Here is a 22,360-nt window from a genome sequence, read left to right as displayed (position 1 = left end):
CTTAGCTAGAGGCTGGCACCCACTCTCCCTGGCCTTAGGGAGACGGCCGCGCATCAATATTCTTACAGCTGGCTGCTGCTGTCGCTGCTGTCGCTGCTGCGGAAGCAATCCATCAATCTCCGGGTGCATGGATGCCCAGCCAAGGGCCAAATCCTTCCCACCAGCTGCCGACGTGAGAACCTAAATCTAGACTACGAAGGCGGATCACGACGCTACCTTGGCTAAGGTACATACTACATAGCACTCCGTACTCGGTAGCTGTGGAAGCTGCCTCCCTCATGTAGCCGGGCAGATAGGATTGATTGGGCGGTTCGCAGGGGTCTTGGGATTTTGTTTGGTTTCCGCCTCTTTGACAGTGGAATGTAGGAATCGATTCCCATTGGGCACGGTCGCCTGGATCAGCTCAAGCGGGTGACGATCACGGTCTGTTCGTGCTTTGGAAGCATCGTCTGTAGCAGTCAAAGGGGAACCTGAATGGATGGTGGTGGAACAGACTTCTCGGCTTGAGAAACAAAATTGCAGAATGACAGGTGTCTCTTCATCTCGTCTGCAGGCCCGGACGGAACAAGATTGGAAGCCCGACAACGTCTCAGAACCGAAATCGATCAAGGATCCAATGGCAAGGCTGTCCAGAACGTCTATCAAAATGTTTAGCGAAAAGTGGGCTTCGTCTCTGCTTCCTCTTAGGGAGCGGGAACGATTAACCCGGAATGGCAGAGAGCGAAGCTAAGCTCGGCTAATGGGGCCCTGCTTCTTCCTACTGCTTGGAGGGAACGATTACCTATCACCTATCTAAGTCTACGTCTGTGTGGCCTCTGAGAATGCGTGTGCCGAGCGGAGCGCGCTCCGAATGAGCTTTTAGTGCTTCTTAGGGATTGTCCTGTATCCAATTGGCCCCCCACAAGGAGCTTTAACCTTTCTGACGCGGGCCGCACTTGCATTCGTCTTCGTTATCAACGCCATTGGCAACTACTGTACACACATACGGAGTATTCGACGAAGTAATTGCACTGCTGATAAACATTGCGTAGGCCGCGAAGACGACCTCAAAAAGACTCTACGTATTCTGCAACAACGGCGAGAAACGCGCAGCCATTCCCCCCTTGGTCGCTCGCTCTTGCTCAATGGAGCAGGGAGTACGTCCGTAGAGAGCCGCCGTTTGGTGGGTGCGGAAGTCTCTGGCAACATTTGACCTGCCGTGAAACAAACACGAGGCCGTCTATGATGGACATCCATGATGGACATGCGGACATGGTGTTGGTCCGCACACTCGCTTCAAGCCCTTCTGGTCGTCACACTTCCCCAGCTTAGGCCAGGTGCTGGAAGGCGGAGGTGCGACTGACGCCACAAGCCGTCGATGCCCACACGATTGTCATGGGATTGGGATCGCTCGCCGGGCATTGGACTATAGGCTCATCGTCTGTCGGGAGCTGCTCCTGTTATCAGATTGCTGGAAGAACACTTTCCAGCAGAGGCAGCTGTCACAACCACCTCTCCTCGAGCAAGGGGGTTGGCGATCGGTTGGAGGGCATGTGGTGCGTTTCACGGTGGGGCGGGAAGCATCCATCCTGCTGTCTTACTGCCATCCCACGTTCCCGTTCCTCGAGGAGAGAGAGCGACGCCAACAGCCAGGCTAAGGCCAATGCCCGAGCTACAGAAAGGGTAAAGAAGCTGTTGTGGTCGAGGTGGCCGTCTTTGGTGGGCATGGCCGTTCTCGTTAATCTCCATCACAATTTACTCCATAATCGCCAGCGACGCCCAGTTACACGGCCCACGTGCTCGGTAATGTACAGTACGGGGCTCGCTCGCGATGGGGTGGCTGCCTGAAGCTGACATTTGACAGCGGATGTTACCTGTCGCTGTGAGGTCGTCGAAGATCTTGTCAAGCCAAGAGACGCAAGCCATGGCCGACCTCGACGGCCTTGCTCTGGCCCTCGAGGCTCGAGCAGATGTCGGAAGCCGAAAAGAGCAGCTCATGTGCATGACAAAAGTCTTGGCGTGGGGTTGGGCTTCGGCGGGGAGGGGTGGTGCCCTGCCGCCTCGACACCCTGGCGGCAGTCTCCGGGGATTTTCTCGTCTCAACAATGGACACCCATTGCAGCACCCAATGGTGAAGGGAATACGGATTGCCTTTCTAGTGCGTGCCTCAATGCTGGAGGGTGCGCAGAAATGGAATCAAGCACTGGCATTTGGATTGTATAAGAAAAACGCAGGCAATGGAATACGTAGAGTGATCAGTGGCAGGCCGTGAACTATCGGGCCATGTTTGTATAACATTCTGGCACTGTGCACGGTGATAAGTTCCTTTTTCTCTCAACAAAGGACTCGTGAGCGTGAAAACGAATGTGGAGGTACTAAACCCGTACAGTGCCCTTCCGTTCAAAACTTCAAACAGACTCCACGTCGAGCTGGACGTCGGCGTGCCGTGCCCAAGGCCCTCACAAATAAAACACTGCAGACGTATTCCGTTTGTTTGGGCTTGTTCCCAAGTTTGCATGTTTCCAAGATTTGCATGTAACTAATTCTGTCGTTTGGTTACGTAGTATATATAAATTGGGGATGCTTTCATTCGGTAGCCTAGAGTGTATCTGTAACCTGATACCTACTCAGGCTAGGGTAATCCGTACAAGAAAATTCAAAATCGCGTCGCGTTACGCGTCTGTGCACATCCATCATCACCGCCCTTGAAGCCAATCTGAGCCAAGCCAAGCCAACCACAACCACCCAATCTACACAAACAGCCTTGTTTGACGTCGACCACTATTCGGGGTATCTGACAGACCGACACACAGCTCGAAGTAGCCTCACCTCAGTTGGGCCTGGCCGATTGATTGATTGACCTGACAGGCTGCATCTTAGACTGCGTATCCGTACGGTAGACTGCTGAAGCTCAGCAGGGGGCACATTACTGGGCCAGGTATAGTACATTACATTACAGAGGGTGTTTGTTCTTCACCGCACCATCGCCCCGAAATCTAAATCATCCATCGCACATTTCTCTCATCTCCAAACCGCTTCGGACGAGGCTTGTTTGGTCTTTGATCCCAACTGGGGCGGACCCATTGAACTCCCCCGCCTCTGCCTCGGTGAGTTCCAGTTGGTTACATCATCCGAGATGCGGCGTTTAGAATTTCCGACTTCGACACCGAAACTGACACCCCTCCAGGAAAAAAATAAAGAGGCATTTGAGAGAGGGGGAAAAGGGAGCAATGTCAAACGAGTGGGAGCTTCCCAGGCTTCGTGCATCCTTCATACTGCAGGTATGTTGCCGTGCTGCCCCGCCCCCCAAAAAGAAAACCAAAGAAAGAAAGAAAGAAAGAAAAAACACCATCGCGGAGGCCAGGATTGCGGTATTGTGTGTGCCAGTCCGTGGCGCCCGGCGAATGGCTGTGTGTGCTCATCTCCACGGTCTAATAGGATGACTCAAAGACTCCCACAGATGCCGATTCACCAGCCCAGGGTATGTCTATGTCTATCTCTTCGCCTCCATTGTGACTGCCATGCTAACATGCCCCTTCTGCAGAGTTCTTCGACATAAAGTTCTACCCCTACAATCCTGCCGGTGCCAGTCCCATCTTTGGCGCCGTGAGCAAGAAGCATGTAAGTGGTCAACCTCCTCCCTCTTGTCCCTGCTTGAGGACAGTGACGTTTAACTCTTGTGCGCAACTCCCCAAAAGGTGGTTATTTGTCGCCTCCCGCCTGCCAGCGATAAGGATCCAGTCAATTGCGAGATTCTGCTCATTATCAGAGACGGGGATGTAAGTATCGGAAAGAAAGAAAACACCATGCGCCGAGGCCCGCCCGAATAGCCTGCTAATACTGTTCCCAGGAAGACGGAAGCAACCACGCCTGTTGCTGGTCAAGGGACCCCGAGACTGGACACCCCTGGATCCTCGTTGCTGGTGATGATGCCAGGATCAAAGTGTACGACGTGAAGGAAGGAACGCTCATCAAGGTATGAACACTTGGTTCGGTGCTGCCTGTAGGGAAAACCGACAATTGACGTTTTCCTATGTAGACACTTGTTGGACATGGTGACGTGAGTTAACAATCTAATCTCCCCAGGTTCTCTCAATGATAACTTCTTAACTCAGCGATATCCAGGGAATCAATGACCTCGCCACATCGCCAATGAACCCTCTGATTATCGCCTCAGCTGCAGATGACACCACGATCCGCATATGGAGCCTGGCATCTGCTCATGCGCAGCAGCCGTGCGTTTGTCTGCTTGGCGGTGAGGGCCATGTCTGGGACCTTTTGAGCGTTGTAAGTCTAAGCTCCGCCCAGAAAAGTTGCTCGTGATTGCTGACGCTTCTCCAAGAATTTCCACGATTCAGGACGCTACGTCTTGTCTTCAGGACATGACCAGGTCATCAATCTCGTAGGTCCCTAAGTACCACACGGCCAAGGCCCTTCGTCTAACTCGTCGATGTAGTGGACTGTCCCGGAAACCTCCAACGAGCATGTCGAGGTCCCTGCCGTCGTCCATTACCCGCACTTTTCCACGTCAGAAGTCCACAACAACCTCGTAGACTGGTGAGCTGGCCTACGGATCTAACCCTTCCACATGACGACTAGAGCCTAACATTGAGCAGTGTCGCCTTCTATGGAGATCTCATCCTCTCGCGAGCCTGCCACGAGGACTCGATTGTTCTGTGGCGCATTGAGGGCTTCTCGTCAGACGACCCGCCGCCGACTGCCGCGCAGGCGCCAACAACGTACGATCCTAGCAAGAAGACGCGTTCGGCGTTTGGGTCCACGCTGTCGCCGGCGCAGCCCGCCCACTTCACGCGTCTGATGACGTTCCACACGGCTGAGTGCAAGACGCAGTTCTTCCTGCGATTCCGCATGTTCCACGCGCCGGGCCGACACCCGGTGCTAGCCTTTTGCAACGCCAAGGCCAAGACTATGTTCTGGGATCTGGCGCGCTTTACGGCGTATAACGAGTTCATGGAAGGCCTCAAGGCGCGGCAGCGGAGCAAGACGGCGGCGGCGCTGCCCCCTGTTGAGAAGCCAGCCTGGCTGCCGGCGAAGAAGGCGCCCGCCAAGAAGCCCGACACAGCGACAACGACGCTGCGCCACGCCGCGGCCGCCGCCGAGACGGAGTCGCCCAGCCCCGACCCCGAGAACCTGACCAGCCTGGGCGGCTTCACGCAGAAGACGCTCAATGAGTGGACAGAGATGTATGACACAACCAACTCGCACGGCCTGATCAAACCCCATAAGACAGGGTCTGTAGATGGAGGCTTGTTTGTGGGTAGGCAGGTCGGCTGGAGCCCCGAGGGCGACTATTGCATCGTCGTCGGAGCCGGCAACCGCGTCCTCATCTTTCAGCGATGGGGCAAGGACCAGAAGGCGTCCACGCCGGGCGTTTGAGCGCGCTGGCTCTTTTCGGCTTGGCTGGTGGTCATGTTTTTACTCGTTGGTTGATTAGGGGAAGGTAGATGGCGCGAATGCGGAAAATTGGGCGGCCGGGCGGGCACGCCCATGTCCTTTTTTTTTTTTTTACAGATAGCTACACGTATTTTACGTAGTGCTTCATTGCGAAGAATGAGTTGTCTGTTGCAGACACAGCGTAGTAGAAACCAGACACTGTGCCTACGTGTGTGTGATCTCATGTCTCTTTCGTTCTCTCTACCTCATCTCATAGGCAGCGACGAGTACATGACCAGTCCCTGACCCTCTCCTGATCCTTCTCCTCCTTCATCCTCGTCCTCGTCATCGTCCTCTTCCTCATCAGACCCAAGCTCGGCAAGCATCTCCCGATCCTCCCTCAGCTCCAGCTTCCCGCCGCAGTCCTCCCTAATCTGCAGCAACAGCTGCCGCGCCTTGGCACGCTCACGGTCGCGCGCCCGCCGGCCCTCTCCTCCATCGTCATCGCCTGATACACGGTCCACCGGCACGCTCAACGCCCCCGTGTGCACTGCCACCGCGGCCCGCACCCGCATCAGCTCGTGCTCCGTCGCGTACGGCGCCGCCTCCATGCGCTCGTCCATGCGCCGCGCCAGGTCGCGCATGCGCTCCAGCGCACCGAGCCGCTGCCGCTCCTGCTGCCGCCGCCGCTGCTTGTTGTTGTTGTTGTTGTTGTTGTTGTTGTTGTTGTTGTTGTTGTTGTTGTGTTGGTGAGGATTTGAGCGCGGCTGGTGCGACGGTGGTGGTATCCCGTCCTCGCCATCGCCGTCGAATTCATAGGCCGGGTGGTACTGGAACTGCATCTGTGTCTGCGTCTGCGGCTGCGAGTAGTGCCGGTCGACGTCCATTGCATCGTCGTCGTCATCATCATCATCGCCACTGTCGTATGCCCCCTGCTGGAGCAGCCGCCGCGCGCCGCGCCCGTACTCGGCCCACACGCTGCGCAGCTCGCACTCGAACAGCGGCGCGTAGAAGTGCAGCGCGCTGACGCTGCGCGGGTGCAGCCGGCTGTACGGGTACTGTTGGATCAGCGCGCTGTAGTACGCCTGCTGGCGCGCCACGCACGCGCGCAGCCGCCCTTCCCTCTCACTCTCCTCGCCGTCATCATCATCATCATCATCATCATCATCATCATCATCATCATCATCATCATCATCATCATCATCATCATCCTCAGCAGTAGAGGCGGAGGCAACCCGCTCCGCCTCTCGCCGCAGCACCTCCCCGCCGAGCCGCCAGTACCCGTCGTACCGCAGGTCGACCCGCGGCCCGTACACGCGCGCCCGCGCCAGCAGCCCGAACGCTCGCCGCGCGCCGCTAATGTCGTCCTCGCCTAGGCACCGCGCCACGGCCTCCTTGAGCCACGCCACACGCTTAGCGTAGGCCTGGGCTTTACGGTGGCCGCCGTCGCCGCCGCGACTGCCGCTGCGGCGCTGGTCGGTGTCGTTGTCAGTTTCTGCGTCTGTTGTGGGTTGCTGGCGTTGTTTCTGGTGCTGGTGGATGGGAGAGGCGTCATTCTTGAGGCTGCCGTCATTGCCGTAGCTGTCGTCGCTACCGAGCTCGCCGCTGCCGAGCTCGCTCTTGACGGCGACGTCGTCTTGGTCGTGTTCGTCGTTGTCTTCATCTCGCGGCAGCGGCCGGTGCGGAAACCCGGGGAACAGCTGCGACGGCAGCGGCGAGTCGTGCGCGAGCCCCGCGACGACAAACTGCTTGAGCGTGCTGGGGCGGTGCGAGAGCGGGTTGATGACGGCGTTGGGGCCTGCAGTTGCTGTTGCAACTGAAGGTGTTGAGAGGGCGCGTTTGCGCTTGCGCTTGCTGCTTTTGCGGTGCGGCGGCGGTTGCTGCGACATCTTTTCTCGCTATGTTTTTTTTAATGTGGTCAATGCAGCTTTTGCGAGTAAATAACTGCGGATTTCTGTAGATGCGAGTGTAGTGATTTAGGTTGTGGCTAGCAATCGTTCATCATGAGCGTGGTGGAGGGGCAAAGAATCTAAAGTTTTTTTAGAGGTGAGAGGCAATTGTAGGTTGTGTAAGAGGAGACGCTGGTTCTCAGGCCAAAAATTGCCGGTTATGCTCCATAGGTAAAAGAGAAATAACAATGAACCACAACTAGTCTGAATTCTCCCAGTTTATGCTTAAACATGAATTCGCAGAGCATGCTTTCCCCTTTGAGCGGCAACTTCATGGCGTCAAGTCCGATAGTTGTGTCGTGAAGCTGAGATTTACGGTAACATGAAAAATTCACACATTCTCGACCATATTACAGCCCCAGGCCTCGGGAAGGGCAGACGTCTATCTGCACCTGCGACAAGTCTAGCTTTTTGTGCGTGTGTATGCGTGTCTGTGCATATGTACAACTCCGTGGTGATATGCTATACACCTGCTTCTATCCCCATATCCATCCCCATCCACCCTGCGTCTCATCCCTACTGTTTCCGCTCAAAGTAGGCCCACTGCCCCTCGGCGGGCTGCTCTTCCAGGCTCTCCCAGCTAGATGGTCGGCCATTCTGCGTCAGTAAACTTAACTTGGGTAATGGACAAGCGGTCGGAACTTACGGCCTCGACTGCAGCATGATGTCCACCAGCTTGAGCTCCCCCTCGGCGACCTGGACAACTTCCTCAATCAGGCCAGCACCAATCTTGGTCTCGAGCTCAGAGATTCTACCACCACCACAAAACAACGTTAGCATTTTGGTCTTACTCAACGCAACACACCAGATCAGAGACCAACGCACTGATCAGCCGTCAACTTCGGCTCGGGCTCCCAGGCGACCTTTTCGGACTCGCTGGCGGCCATGGCCTCCTTGCCAAGCTTTTCGGCCTCCGCAAAGTCGTTCCTTATGCCCTTGAGAGTTTCGATGAACTCTTCGGTAGTATGCTCGTCGGCCCAGTCTTGAATGTACTCAATGTGCTTGGCGGTGATCTTGCCCTCCTCGGTGGCTTGCGCGTTGCACAGGGCCGCGAGGCGGTCAATGTACTCTGTGACAGGCTTTTTGGCGTACTCATTGTTGATGGCTCCGAGGTCCTCGGCGCTGATCATGCCCATCTCGGTGAGCGAGGCGAGGCGTTCGAGGGCCTGCCGGGTAGAGAGGAAGTCGCGCTCGAAGTTTGTGAAGTCGCGGGTGCCGGCGACGGCGCCGTCCCACTCCTCCAGGCGTTGGTCAACCTCGTTGGGCAGGTGGCGGACGACAAATTGGTCGCTGCCCTCTTCAGAGACGTCGCTACCGCCTTCAACGACATCGCTGCGGATTCCAACGACGAAGTTAGCGGCGTTGTTGGCGCTGGCGGTGCCCTGGAAGTGCTCTGGGTGCTCCTCGATCAGCTCCGCGGCACGCTCGGCCCAGGCTTCGTAGCCCTCGGGCTCGACGCCTTCGACGAGGCTGAGGCGGTGGCGTGTCACGGCCTCGACTGACTGGCGGTACAGTGAGTGCTCGGGCACGTCCTGCAGCTTCACGAGCGTCGTCTGGTAGAGGAAGAGCAGCGTCGATCGCGGCGACGCATGTGTCCTGAGCCCCGTCAGCCCTGTCGGCGTGCTCGCCTCCAGGTACCGCGCCGGCTTGACGCTTGCGAGCAGGCGGAGGGTCCGGCGCATTGTTGCGGTGCGGTGCGGTGCTGTGCTTTGCTCTGCGGTGCTGTGCTTTGGGTTGCCGAGGATGAGGTCGGGTGGGTTGTGGTTTCAATGCGGCCAAAAGCTTCCCGCCGACGGACCTTCGCTAAACGTCCGAGCTTCGGCTGCAATTCCATTCGCCAATTCGCCAATCCAATCCTGCTTGGGCACCTCAGGCCGGTCTACCTTAGCTATCTATAGTAGGTAACATGTCACGTGAAGCGCGGGGTGTGGGACGAAACAGACACGGTTAATACCCTAACCCTCACATCATGTATATCCGTAATTACAGGTACTGTAACCAGTGTTGAAAGGATAAATATGGGTGTTCTCCGTATATCACGGCCTCAATTGCCTCAACGGATGCGAAGCATTCCTCTATATCCCACAGTATTCGCAAACACGGTGCTGGGAAAGGCGCTCCCACCTCTCCTCATTTGGTTTAGCGCGGCCCTTCCATTAACCCCACGACTCTACATCCTTCAGCCCAAATGTAAATAAGAATCTCTCCCCCCCAGCGTCTCTTTCTTGTACTCTTGACCTTTTGTCCTTCTCATATTCTTCGCAATTACACCGGCATGTAACACAGCAGCCGCACTTATAATCCTTCATTTCGCTATATCTCCATCCGTTCTCGTTCTCTCTCATACCCCTCGTCACATCGCACCGTCGTTGTCGTCTATCCTCACTACCCGGTCCACCCACCCTTCTATTCAGCGCACCTCGTCGCACTACTTATCATTCTTCGGAATCCCGCGACACCTACCATTTCATCTAGATGCCCGCTCGACTCTGGCCCTCGCTAACCTAGGCTGAGCGGCGAGGCTTACCGTATTGAGCCTTGCGCCTTCTTGCTCGCGCATTTCCTCTCTATATTATATCCTCATAAGGCCGTCGCTACGTCTACCTAGGGCGTCTGCCATGGGGAATCCTAAGCGCAGCCCACATCGCCCAGCCCCGCTCACCAGTCGCCAAAATACCGCATATATCGATAGCATCAATAATCCATACATTTGACTAATTATTGGTGAAAACAGATGCACCTTGTCGAAGTAGATATCGATCCTGGGAGAGTGAACAACATGACACTAGGTGACGTTGTTAACATCGTACACAGGTTAGATACAGCTTATCACTTATAAGGTCCTGACTGTGTCACAAGTCGTCGGTTCCAACGGAACTTGGTCGGTAGGCTCTGTGCCGGCCTCTGTGTCGTGGCTGTGGATAGGTTGATCAGGTCCAGCAGACGTGAGATTATCTTGCTGCTGATGCTCTCGTTGGGTCGTGACGGCCGCTTTCAGCTCATTGATCTGGGTTTGAAGGCGGTCTGGGGGAGCGCTGTCAGCAATCAACTGGACTGATTGGGGGGAGCGCCAGTTGGGCCAGTGGCCAACCTACCCAACATGGCGTCAAGATCCTGGACCCGTTTTCTTCGGCCCGGTGCATTCTTCTGCTTCGAGCCGGGATATCGGCACGACTCGCCTGGCTTCCGAGATCGATCGCATCGAGGCCAGGCTCAGTTGCATTTCAGCTTCTTGTCGCGGCACCCAGAGCAAGACAACAGCACCCCTGGCGGATCGCTGGTCCTTGAGCCATCTCCGATCCGGATGGGCATTGTGATCGTCGCCGCTGCTATTGTCAGTGCTCATTCTGATATTACTTTTAAACGAGCGGCATGGGTAAGGAAGGTAAGGTAGTCTAATTGAATTGACTTTAGTAGGCTGCGTTAGGAGCTATAGCTAGAAACGGGCGAGAGAGAATGTCTGCTTATAAATGGGAGCTTCCAGGTCAACCACAAGCTTATTGCCTTGCAAGGCAGCAAGGTATCCCCGGTACACCTCTTCGGAAGTTGGAAGGAACCGGTTGAAAGCTCGGATCAAATTCTCCGCGGATTCGGCCGGAGACTATGAGTCCCCCCCATCTACAGCCATGCCTTCATTTTGGGTTAGAGACGCGGGAGGGACTTCGGCTGCGGGTATACTATCGGGACACTACCCCAAGTCCTGTGGCTGACGTCCGATTTCCTAGATGCCGAGCTCCCCTTCCCTACAACGCCCGATAGTGCGAGGGAGACGAAGAAGTTTGACCACATCTCTAGGTATCCGTGAGATAAGCTAGCTAACCTGCCTTGGGAGTATTAAAGGATCACGTTGGCCGGTTGGTTCCCCAGTTTAATTACGACCTCAGGTTTCGATAGCATAAAGCGACTCAAGGATATTTACGTCGAAGCCTCTTGGCGGATGACTATGCTGTCTCTATAAGTACAGGACTTTGGTACTCAACTCGACGTTTCACAACCTCTAAGCAATATATGTAGTGAGAGATACTAGTTTCTGGGCTCTAAATCTATCAGCCAAGTCCGCTGGCCGAAATGCTCGACTCGTCTATTAAGAGGGCTACGAAATCTCCTGAGTATAATTCCACCTGGCCATTATCTTTCCATCACTCTTCAAACTTTCACTCTCACAAACACCTACACACTCTTCCACCCGCAGCTCCACCATGAAACCCTCTGACCTCGTCGCAGCGGCCCTATTCGGGCTCGCCTCAAGCTACCCAGCTCTCCAAATCAGCAAGTCCAACGTCACTGTCTCCTGGGCCGATGCCGCGTCGGCCGACGGCTGCCGCTCCTGTGAGCCCTTTGACAACTGCCACTCGTCCTTGTCGGGCAACTGCCCCAAAGGCCATCTCGTGGCTAAGGACAATAACTGCCGTGCCACGTTTGCCTACGAGGACAACGTCAAATTTGGTGGCACTGGCTGCTGGAATGTTAATACGGGACATAATTGGGTTTCTGGCTGGCCGTGTTTTGGCAGTTGAGTGTTAAGCTGGGGAGATATTAGGAGAGAAAGTCTACCCGGACTGTAGAAAACGTCTATTCGGACTGTAGTTTTCTAAAAGTATATCGAAATCCATGCCAAGCCACTAGCCCAGCCAAAAATGGATTTTCCCCGCTAAGAATAATAGATTAATGGGCGCTTCGCTCGCCCTGGATCGTAGGTTCAAATACGCAAGGCGCTTCCTCAAACCCTTCTACTTTAACTTCATTTTTAAAGGTTCCTCTTAGCCCCACACCCCTCCCCCCTGCACCAGCCAATCAGAACCCCCCAAAAATAAAGCTGCAGAATGGTCTGAGATCAAGTAGATGTCGAAGGTCTGTTTGTGTGGGAGGTTGCCCGACAACCCCGCCAATTCCGTTGTCGGCCTTGACATCGCTCAAAACCAGCAGGTCCAACTTGCAACGCGCGCATCGCAACAATAAGGCATCGCATCAATATAAAAATACATAAAAAGTATTGGGATTATTGAGGGTTTCAATTTGGTTTTTTTTTTTGCAAGGTTGTAAGTCCTATTATTGTGGATTCATAGCCAAAAAAGTGTTTTGTATTACGATGCTGCTACAGACAGTATAATTCCACTAACTCCCCCACTATTCCTAGCCCCTTGGGGTGCGTATACAGCCGCTGCAGCCGCTGCAGCCAGTGCAGCCAGTGCAGCCAGTACAGCCACTATATGGGCCTCTTCCGTCGAGATCTAATAAGCTTCATAACCTTGTCAAGAGATGCAGAGCCTTTCTCACGATCCATCTCCCTTGCTACCTCGTACTCTGTAACGCCTTTGGCTGCAGCACGCCGAGCTACCTCGTCAACAATAACCTTTCGTGTTGAGTAAAATGCTTTCTCTGAGACAGGCCTCCAGCGGGCACCCCATCGTTGATCAAGAGAGCTAACAGAGGGCATACCTGCAATACCCTCGTGCCAGATCTGAACAAGCTCTGCAATCGACGTCGTATTCCGTGGAAGCTGATAGAGTTGTAGAGGCCGGTCAGTAGACCGTGAGCTTAATGTAACCGGCTTGAGCGGAGAGCGTGCTGGCTGGCCTAATACTTGTGGGAGAGGAGGTGTAATAGGCTGTGGAGGGGAGCCTTGCCCTTGCCCTTGCGTGTGATACTGGAACTGCTGCGAGGCATGCCTGCCAGTAGGAGTAATAGAGATGTTCCAGCTAACCTGGCTGAAATCGTCAACCTTCCTCTCTAGGCGCTCCAGGCGTTCGATAACCTCGTGATACCTCTGTATACTAAGGCGGTCGGTAGTCGAGAGCTGTGCGGCTAAGGTACGGAGCTTTTCCGAGATAGCAGGAATGGCTTTCTCAATCGCTATGTGATGGGGGTCTTCCTGTATATCACAACTAACCTCTCGTACACGGGCAGCAAAAGCTGAGAACTCGAGCGAGTGAAAGATAGAAGACTGGAAGATCGGGTGATCTGGGAACTTGGCCATAAGGAAAGGGGCATCTTGAAGCAGGATAAGGCGTAGCCAGTCAAGCAACTCAAGAAATGCCCCAGCGGCCTTGTTCTGCTCTGCTTCTCTGGACTCAAGTCTGGCCTTCCAACTATCCACCTCAGGCCATATTGCAGCGATTAGGCCAGGTGGTGGTATAACGGTAGCTCGTGGGATATAGTATGCGCCTGGCCAGTCGGGATCGAAATCGGCAGTTGCCCTCATAAACTCGCGTGGTAAGGAGGTTAGATAACAGCCAGTCATCTGGTCGCTATTAGTCCAGCGGCCAGCACGACGGATACTAGCCTCTGATACACCAGCGAGGTCTGCGTTCTGAGAACTAGCTATACGAGGCGCATGTAAGGCCTTCGAGGTATTAATACCACACTTCTCGTAAATCCGCCTAGTCCAGGAATTGGCTGTTTGTGGAGAGAGCTGAGTAACTAGGCTTTCCTTCGACTGGCGGAGGACCTTAATATCGTACCAGTCCTGGCTCTGAGTAAACCGTGGGAACGGCTCACCCTCACACTGCCAGCGCCAAAAGAACCAAAAAGCAAGGGCGCTTATAAGGCAGGCCATCGGATCTCGGTGGCGGAGAGCGGCACCGTATTCCATCCGTCCATGCTGGTTTGTCTTCCCTTGGCGCATCAAGATGACAAGGGCCTTGGTCGGATACGGATCCTGAGACCTCTGTATGCCCTCGTTCTGGAGGTCGAGGCAAAAACAGTCAGGGAGCTCGATCGGGAGGCGATTACTTGATCGTAGAAGCATATGGTTTCCAAGGAGGAAGTCGACTTGCGTTCGGAATGCACAGCCAATAGCCTTCCGCTCTTGCCAGACGATAGTAGTGTGATCGAGGATCTGTAATGGTAGGTATGCGTCCTTAATCGTACCCTCGCCCCGATCAGCTCGCTCGCTCCGCTTCCGTGCCCAAGTCTGGCGGAGGATATTCCCTTTAAGAGCCTTGAGAGCGATGCCTTGGGGCCGCGGTGCTGGATTCTGGCCCCGTGTTTTCTGCTCCTCGTAGAGACGTTGGATAGCTGAGATATAGCTCCTTACAGAGTTGTATTGGAGCTTCAGCCGTGAGGAGATAAAGCCCTCGCCATCTAAGTCTGGCTCGTAATAATCAGACTCGTCAGGATCGAGCTGTGCGGCGGCAGCCTGTCGCTTCTGCTCCGCCGCGAGCCTTTTCCCCGTACGGGGCGCCCGCTTTGCGATTGCCGTCATAAATAACAGAAGCTTCCCTTCGTCAACGAGATCACCCGGCAGGGGCGAGCCATCCCAGGGGACCCAGGCCGACCAGCCTGGAGGAATAGGCGGATAACGTGCCGCGCACCAGTCTCTCCATTCTTGTTGCTTCGGCGCGTAGGCCCTCGTCGTATTCCTCGGTTGGTGGAGTGACTGATCGAGGAGGAGCTGCTCAACAACGGCCCTGACGCCAGGGTCTTGATCCCACGCGTTATTTTCGACCTTGGCCGAAGGCGTGGGCAGGGCGGCGAAGGTCAGGGTAGCAGCCATCGCGTGTAAGTCGTCACGCAGGTATCTTGAAGGTCGGCGTACTGCGCGCAGGGGTGTGAGGCCTTCAAGAAATCGCGTCGAAATGGAGCGGGGCCGCAGAAACGACGCGTTAACCAGAGGTATTCCGAAGGGCGGGGCCCTTCGGAAATTGGCTGGCGAGCGAGGTTGGCCGACAACGTTGGCGGGGCCCGTGCGCCTGCGACACCAGAGTATCGCCAAACACCTTCCAGGTCACTAGGCCCGGTAAGCCTACCACGTGACACCCTTTGTGGTTATTATTACACACCGCTTCGATTATGTGGGTCGTCTGTTTGTATGGCGCAATAGCACCAAAGGGGTGAGTAGGTAAGGTGTGTAAACTAAACAAAGGGCAAGCTCCTAATGCACGTTCAATACAGTCAAACTGGATTGCCACTCCAAGTATAAGAGTGCAAACAGTGTCTCATGAATGTAATTGCTTGCTTGAAGAACCAAGCAAGCTCTATCTACTACTATGACACAGGTACCCACTATGACACAGGTACCTACACGGTACTTGTAAGAGAAACCTGTGCGCTTGGTGTTAAAGCCGCCGAAAATGGCAGCATGCGCCAGCCAAATCGGCCGCCCGAACACCGCTTTCTCTGTTTGTGGAATATTGGAGTCTCGGGCCGCCTATTGATAGCATATCGAGAACAAAAGAACCTCTTCACGAACAGGAAACTCACTTCTTACAATCACACCTCTATTTTCTCTTCTTTCATGGCAACCTCCAACGGAGGCTCCTCTATAGACTACTAGAAAATGTAAGTAAAGTAGTGTCCAATCACTGTATTCCCCTACGCCTCTGCCAGCTCCATATATTGCCGTAAATGGTCGAGCTCGCCGCTGTGCCGCACCATCTCAAAGAAGTGGCCCCCTTCGCCGATGGCATAGAGCTCTCTCGGGGACCCGACCTCAAGGACACGCCCAGATCCCATCACCACAATCTTGTCGTAGTCAATGACGGTGCGCAGGCGGTGCGCAATCGTGACGAGCGTCCTGTCCCCCCTCTCTCCCGACGCAGGCTCGAGCTCCTTGCGAAGCACCTCCTGCACTCCGCGGTCCGTCTCAAAGTCCATGCTCGCCGTCGCCTCGTCCAGCAGCATCAGCTTGCTCGTCTTGCGTACCAGGGCTCGGCACAGCGAAAGCACTTGGCGCTGGCCATGGCTGAAGTTCTCCCCCTTGGCCTGCACGGTAGTCGAGAGCGACAACCCGCCTTCGGCTTCTCCGTTCGTCTCCTGCGCGGAAACGGTGCCGTTCCCTAGGAGCAACGGGGTCTCCTCGGTGGGTGCCTCGCCGTTGCCATTCTCAGGGGACAGAGTGCTGGATGGATTCCCATTGGCGCCATTTTCGTGGTTCTCGCCGAGCTGGCCAAAGGAGGCTATACCCTTACAGGCCAAGAGCGCGTCCTCGAGCGCAGCAGAAGGGACGGTACCCGACGGGTCGAGATTGGATCCAACAGTGCCATTGAAGAGAACAGCTTCCTGGGGGATGATGGTCAAAGCCTGGCGGAGCTTCCTGCGCGGTATCGCCTCGATGTCTACGCCGTCGTACAAAATCTGGCCAGAGACGAGTTGCGTGAATCGCAAGAGAGACAGAACAAGAGTGCTCTTTCCCGAGCCAGTCCGCCCCACAATGGCAACTCGCTCTCCGGCACTGATTTTCAGGTTGATGTCGTGAAGGATCTCGGGCCCGTCCGCGTCATATTTGGCCGAGACATTTCGAAACTCCACAGAGCCTGTCCGCGGCCAGTCCGAGGGCAGCATCAACCCGTCTGGACCCTCGCCAGGAGCAGCAGCCTTCTCCTCGGGCTCGATCTTGGTATATTCCTCGACACGATGGAACTATAATCACTGTTAGCTCCACTCTTTCCGGGAACTCGGCCGATTTCTTATGGCAGCACTTACGCTCTGAAGCTCCACCTCGAGGTAGTTCACCGACCTCACAAAGCCAATAATCGCATCGCTCAGTCCATTGGCATTGATCAGCGAGAAGCCGACCAGTCCAGCTGCCAGGACATTGGCTTTGAATATCGCGATGACGCCCGCGCAAAGCATAACAAGAGCCGTGACAAAGTCGGTCCGAAGACTTACCCAGCGGTTCAGATCAAATGTTGCTCCGCGCACGTTTGAGAGCGGGCGGTGTCTCTCAGCCAGCAAATCTTGGAAGGTCTCGGGCATGTCTGCCCTGGCGCGAATGACAGCCAGGCCCTCCATGCTGTCGCTAAACTGGGAGAAGACGGGGCTCTGGCTCGACGAGGCCAGACGCTTGACCGTAACAGCGGTTCTCGTGTACATTTCTCCGCAGACAATGCCAAAGATGACGGTAACCAGCGCTGGAAACACGAAGACGGGCAAGATAGAGCTCACGGCGCCGATGCGGAAGAATATCTGCACCAACTCTTCCACGGTCCAGAGCGCCATCGATCCCACGCCACTGTCTCTGTTTGACGAAAAAGAAAAAAGTCAGCGTTTCGCTCTTGCAGCGAAGCAAAATAAAGGGACAATGAAAGACTTACAGAGAAGCTACATCCCGACTGAACCGATTGACTACCCGTCCGACAGGCACGTTCTTCCACCACAACAGCGGCGCGTTCATAACGGCGTTGATGAGGTCGATGTGCAGCCGGCGAGCCGCCCTCCACGATCCCAGCTGATATACTAGATAGCTGAAGCCATCCGTCAGTTGGGCCGACAGAGAGAGTGCGGCGTAGATTCCGATGTAGTAGGCGACATGGACAGGCTCCTTTCCGTCGTAGGCGTCCACCCAGATTGAGACCCAGAAGGACTTGTACAAGAATACCGACCATGTCACCAAGGTGGTCAAGAACGCAAATCCTGCATAGGTAAAGTTGACTCGGTTGCCGCCATAGTACTGTACGTATTTAAAAACTGCATTGATCGTCAGCCACATGATTCACGCCAGGACACGATCAAGGCAAGAAGTGGGAGCACTTTACATGCTGTGCGGGAGGATGCGCCGGTGGCGTCCATCTCCTCGCTTATATCGTCGGGTTTCGATGTAGGCTCTTGAGGCTTGATGTCGCCGACAGTCGCTTCGCCGTTTTGGGTCCCTCCATTGCCAGCACCGGCATCCAGATAATGTGCCGATTCGAGAGTCACGGGCTTGCGAGTAACTCCTAGGTTCTGCTCAGTCTTGGTTACTGTGCCTCCATCCAGCGTAATGGAGAGGTCGGCTTGGGAAGCTATCCACGGCAGTTGGGTCACCAAAACAATAGTCCTGCCCTGGAGCATATCGCCACAGAAAGCGAGCTTCCAGACGGACGCAGCCGTCTTCGCATCTAGCGCGGAGAAGATATCGTCAAGGAGAAGCATGGGAGCCTTCGAATACAGCGCACGCGCCAAAGCAACCCGAGACTTTTGGCCTCCGGAGAGAGCAGTGCCATTCTCTCCAACCTCAGTCTTGTCTCCTTTCTGGAGCTCGCTAAAGTCTGGTGCCAAGGCACATGCCTCGACTATGCGGTCGTACCTGGCCTGTTCGAACGGCGCGTGGAAGAGGATGTTGCTGCGTATGGTCTCGCTCTGAAGCCAGGGCGTCTGCGAGGCAAAGGCAACATCGCCCGGCGTTGTTGCGGATCCGCTTTCCAGAATCAGCTCCCCGAGGATCGCCAAAAGAAGACTAGTCTTGCCGCTCCCACTCTGGCCGGACACGACATTCAAGCCTCCTTCGACGAAGTTGATAGTGATTTCCCTGAGCTTGAACGACGACTTGGTGCCGCGACGGAATGTGGCATTCTCAAGCCTCAGCGGGCCTGTCGGGAAATGAGAGAGGGGTGCTGTGCTTGCGAAATACCTGTCGAGACGGCCAAGAGAGACGAATGCTTCTGTCACCATACGTATAACAAAATTGATCATGCCTAAGTTGCTTGACAAATTGCTTATCAACGAAAGGGTGGTGAATGCGACAGAGGCTGTAAGGGGTTGCTCAAGAACGCCGGCATAGAGACCGAATATGAGGAGCAAGGAGGTGACGGGGATGAGCGCAGTGACTTGGCCAAAGAGGGCGTTGTAAACCGAGACAGTCCACAATAGATTTTGCTCCTTCTCTCGCACCTCTGTGATATGGCTAGTCATGAGACCTTCCCAGCCAAAGTATTTGACGGGTTTGATGGACGCCAAGTACTCTCCGATTAGAGAAATGCGCGAGTCTTGTGCCTGCTTGACCTTGCGCTGCATACGACCCATGGTGTGGGCAATCCAAGCCGGCACCGGGGTGGCCAGGAGCATGAAGACGTTGCCGACCAAGCTTGACCAGCCGATGATCTTGTAAAGACCCGCAATGGTAACAATCATGGAAATGGGAATGCCGACAAATGCCAAGACGACGTGCTGGGCTTGGGAGATGGCAGTGACGTCGCTCGCCATGAGATTTGCCAGCCTGCCCGCCGAAGTAGTCTTGTTGGGCTGGTCTTTGGCGTCTCCGGTGACGATTTGGCTGAGCGTTTCATCCTCAAGCTCCATCGAAGACAAAGCTCGGTGGTACAGCTCTAGGGTCATGGCCGCCTTGACACGAATGCCCAGCCGCGACGACATGAAGACGTACCTGTTGAAGGAAACCGACCTGAACACGGGGCCGGCAAAGAGAAGAAAGAGCCAGATGGCCGGGTGCAGAATGGCATCATCTGGGGCAGAGAGGTACTGGAGGAGCTGGTACATGGCGAAAGGCGCGATGAGATCGGCCGAATAAGATATGGCAGCCCACACGCACATTTGGGTAAGCTCTCTGCGCTGAAAGTAGAGGACGGTCCGGAGGGTTCCCGAATACCTGGCCCGGGCGTCCATGATGCTGGATAGGAGAATGGCCGGCTCGTCGTACCAGGGCAGGCTGGGCAAGTCCTTCATCTCGATGGGATTCCGGTAGCCTTTCCAGATCAGCGGCGTAACCCACCCATAGGTGAAGAAGTTCTCAAACCAGCTACACGTTTCCTGTGTGCTTGGAACCGGCTCTGACACCTTTTGGCGGATCGGGGTCTCGATGGGAGGGGGGACCCATTCTCGGGGCGTGAGGAGAGCAACAAGAACGGCAGTCGTCGAGCAGCCAATTGCACCGAGCTCGACCTTAGTAGCCGTGTATCCTGACCCGACCACGAGGTTTGGGAGAAGATGACCAACGACTAGCAGCGCCAGCGAAGACAACAGAAGGAGGTTGACTTGATGCAAGGCTACATGGCGCCACTTGCTTTTCAGGACTATGCGGAGCAGGCCAAGGAAGAAGGCATAGCCGAGAGTGGCGGCGTTGAACCACTGGCGAGTGTTGGACCATGCGGCGACAATGATAAAGGCCAGAGCAGACCCTCGCGATACCTGGGAAGCTATTTCGAAAGCCAGGCGAAGTTTGTGACCCTTGGCCTTGATGGCGGGTGCGCTAAGTTCGGACCGACGGATAAGCTCGGCAGCAGTCCAGAGCAGCAAGACTACGACTAGAACAAGCTGGCAGTGACCTGACCTGGCAAAGCATGAGGCCTTGTCGATCCACTCAACCGGGGGGCTGCTCGAATAGCTGGTTCACGTCAGTCTTAGCCGTAATTGTAGCTGGCCAAGGGGGATGATATCGACTTTTGCATTTGGTAATCACATCATCACATACCTGGCAAAGACGCGAAGCGGTGTCTCGATGGCCGCCTGTCCAGGCCTCCACATCCAGCCCGAAATGGTGTGCATCGCGTCGATCGTCGACATGGCGTCGCCGTCGCCGTCGCCGTCGCCGTCGTCGTCAGCACCCAACAAACTCGAATTTGATCGCGGCAGCTATCCGTACGTAGGTGGTTAATTTATTGCCTGTGACGCGGCTTCTTGCGGAGATTCTGCTCGGCTCGACTGCTCCAGTGGTGAAGGCGCCGTCAAAGGACAAATCCGAAGTGGCACCCAGCAAAGGAGCGGGTGGGGTCGCTGGCCGCGTCGAGGAGGAGGAGCATCAACTATTATGAGTTGCTCTGCCATCGTCCTCGCGCGCCAATATTAGACAGTCCCGCAGGCTACCTTAGGCAGCCAGGCACGGTCACGTTGAGCCTTAACCTAGAAGGAATAAGGACACGGGAGAAACACGCACCCGCACTCGCGGGACGTGGGTAGTGCGCGGCTCTGAAAGACGGGACGGGAACGCGCCCGGTGCTGACCTGACCTGACCTCCACTGAACAGAGTGCCTAGAGCCCTGCACACTCGCCCTGAACATTGGGGGCCATTTCGAACTAACAGATAGGATGGACACCAGGGTCTAGGCAGTCGTCGTCGTCGTCGCCGCCGTCCTACACCTACCCAGCTACCTTGGCTAATAAGGCAGATATATTGTGTGAGGCATCTGAAGGATTGAGCTGCTCAGCCTTGCCGGCAAAGACAAGTCTTCTTGACGTCGATTGGTGGACGGTCGACGTCTATGGATTGCCTCGTTGGGGACTGAGGAGCGGCCTAAAGACGCTATCGCGAATACCGACTTTCTGGGTATAGGCAACGACGTTGTCTTGCAGAGAATGGGCATATAGAGATCTGCGAGCGCATAAAATATGCCGCTCGACTGCCTTCTGCCTTCCTTGTTTAGCAGCCGCTGTATCACCACGAATCTAGGCAGCCAACCGGGAGCGCGGGATTATAACTGATAACTGTATATATATGTGCACAGTACGAAATACAGTGCCAAACAGTATTATACAAAGCCGAGGAAACCGAAGAGGTGGAAAGCACTCCAGATGTCGTACTGTACGGTACTGAGTACGGTATATAGTACACAACCTTAACCTCCCGTCGTGCCTTCCACTAAATTTGCTCACCGCCACTGCTGGAATATGAGCAGAGAAACTTTGAGTCACAGCCAACCTAAAACTCGTCCGTCCACACGTCTACACGTGCAAACATGCTCACAACAGTTCAAGTAGTTTGAACTGTACATACTCGGTGCTCGCGTGTGCACGTGTAGAGCATCTACCAATCCCAGAGTCGACATCTGTTTGTGCACTTATTACCGAACATATCCCGAACTGTCGCGGAATACCAGACATTGCATTTGACTCTTAGCGAGAAACCGACAGTCCGGCAGTCCGACATGCAATATGAGGGTGAGACGAGGCGCGCCAGTCGTCACCTGCCCACCACCACTCGTATTGATGCGAACGACTTCCAGGTTGTTGCCATCTCCGCACACCCAGATCCGAGATATCCTACAGTGGTAGGCCGAATGGGGTGGTTGGTCACTGCTCTTATTGGCCACCGCCCACAGCTCCAGGGAGGAAAGCCATAGCCATGCCGGCCGTCCTGGGGTAGCGGTGGGAGGGGTTTTGTTTCCCCGCAAATTGCCACGCCGCAAATGACCACACCGGGGATAGGAAAAAAAAGGAAGGATTACGGAAACTCGATTGCCTCGATAGAAGGACGACAGTGGCATGAGCTGGAAAATTCAGGCACAGTCGGACCCTTCGGACCCTTCTTGCTTGGCTTGGCCAGCTTGGCCAGCTTGGCTTGCGTTTGGCCCGCTCATGGCGCCGCGAACTTGTGTCAACTCGTTCAGGGG

The 22,360-nt window shown here is 55.2% G+C and overlaps 6 protein-coding genes across 6 annotated transcripts; 3 read left to right on the top strand and 3 right to left on the bottom strand.

The window, feature by feature from the left end:
• Window positions 1-3,209: 3,209 nt before the first annotated feature.
• On the top strand, window positions 3,210-5,508 carry B0T26DRAFT_777722 (WD40-repeat-containing domain protein; the record flags this gene model as incomplete). The annotated part of the gene is made up of 10 exons (XM_060446639.1): window positions 3,210-3,270; window positions 3,312-3,355; window positions 3,526-3,600; window positions 3,678-3,758; window positions 3,830-3,955; window positions 4,019-4,039; window positions 4,105-4,266; window positions 4,322-4,381; window positions 4,436-4,536; window positions 4,596-5,508. The coding sequence occupies 10 exons, from the start codon at window positions 3,210-3,212 to the stop codon at window positions 5,374-5,376; spliced, it is 1,512 nt and encodes a 503-aa protein (XP_060296959.1). The 3' UTR covers window positions 5,377-5,508.
• B0T26DRAFT_712113 (uncharacterized protein) lies at window positions 5,428-6,118 on the bottom strand. Its single transcript, XM_060442068.1, has one exon. It carries the CDS (start codon window positions 6,015-6,017, stop codon window positions 5,640-5,642), a length of 378 nt encoding a protein of 125 aa, XP_060296958.1. The 5' UTR covers window positions 6,018-6,118; the 3' UTR covers window positions 5,428-5,639.
• A 1,720-nt stretch (window positions 6,119-7,838) lies between these two features.
• B0T26DRAFT_647349 (ETC complex I subunit conserved region-domain-containing protein) lies at window positions 7,839-9,004 on the bottom strand (the record flags this gene model as incomplete). The annotated part of the gene is made up of 5 exons (XM_060437887.1): window positions 7,839-7,902; window positions 7,969-8,073; window positions 8,148-8,198; window positions 8,277-8,437; window positions 8,546-9,004. 5 exons carry the CDS (start codon window positions 9,002-9,004, stop codon window positions 7,839-7,841), a joined length of 840 nt encoding a protein of 279 aa, XP_060296957.1.
• A 337-nt stretch (window positions 9,005-9,341) lies between these two features.
• B0T26DRAFT_316153 (uncharacterized protein) lies at window positions 9,342-10,337 on the top strand. The gene is made up of 2 exons (XM_060434348.1): window positions 9,342-9,512; window positions 10,182-10,337. The coding sequence occupies exons 1-2, from the start codon at window positions 9,383-9,385 to the stop codon at window positions 10,250-10,252; spliced, it is 201 nt and encodes a 66-aa protein (XP_060296956.1). The 5' UTR covers window positions 9,342-9,382; the 3' UTR covers window positions 10,253-10,337.
• Window positions 10,338-11,521: 1,184 nt separating this feature from the next.
• B0T26DRAFT_752121 (uncharacterized protein) lies at window positions 11,522-11,846 on the top strand (the record flags this gene model as incomplete). The annotated part of the gene is made up of 2 exons (XM_060445482.1): window positions 11,522-11,768; window positions 11,836-11,846. The coding sequence occupies 2 exons, from the start codon at window positions 11,522-11,524 to the stop codon at window positions 11,844-11,846; spliced, it is 258 nt and encodes an 85-aa protein (XP_060296955.1).
• Window positions 11,847-15,635: 3,789 nt separating this feature from the next.
• On the bottom strand, window positions 15,636-20,537 carry B0T26DRAFT_676358 (P-loop containing nucleoside triphosphate hydrolase protein; the record flags this gene model as incomplete). The annotated part of the gene is made up of 5 exons (XM_060439968.1): window positions 15,636-16,682; window positions 16,746-17,280; window positions 17,357-17,729; window positions 17,798-20,358; window positions 20,446-20,537. 5 exons carry the CDS (start codon window positions 20,535-20,537, stop codon window positions 15,636-15,638), a joined length of 4,608 nt encoding a protein of 1,535 aa, XP_060296954.1.
• Window positions 20,538-22,360: the final 1,823 nt, after the last annotated feature.

This window comes from Lasiosphaeria miniovina, assembly GCF_030549165.1.
Source record: "Lasiosphaeria miniovina strain SMH2392-1A chromosome Unknown B0T26scaffold_4, whole genome shotgun sequence".
In the NCBI taxonomy this organism is placed as follows: Eukaryota; Fungi; Ascomycota; class Sordariomycetes; order Sordariales; family Lasiosphaeriaceae; genus Lasiosphaeria; species Lasiosphaeria miniovina.
This window is presented reverse-complemented; position numbering and strand designations above follow the sequence as displayed.

Bases quoted from the DNA above. Each gene is read 5' to 3' on its own strand.
- B0T26DRAFT_316153 (XM_060434348.1), top strand. From the start codon at position 9,383: ATGCGAAGCATTCCTCTATATCCCACAGTATTCGCAAACACGGTGCTG. The intron at 9,513-10,181 runs GTAAATAAGAAT...CTGTGTCACAAG, and splicing joins CTACATCCTTCAGCCCAAAT to TCGTCGGTTCCAACGGAACT.
- B0T26DRAFT_712113 (XM_060442068.1), bottom strand. From the start codon at position 6,017: ATGCGCGACCTGGCGCGGCGCATGGACGAGCGCATGGAGGCGGCGCCG.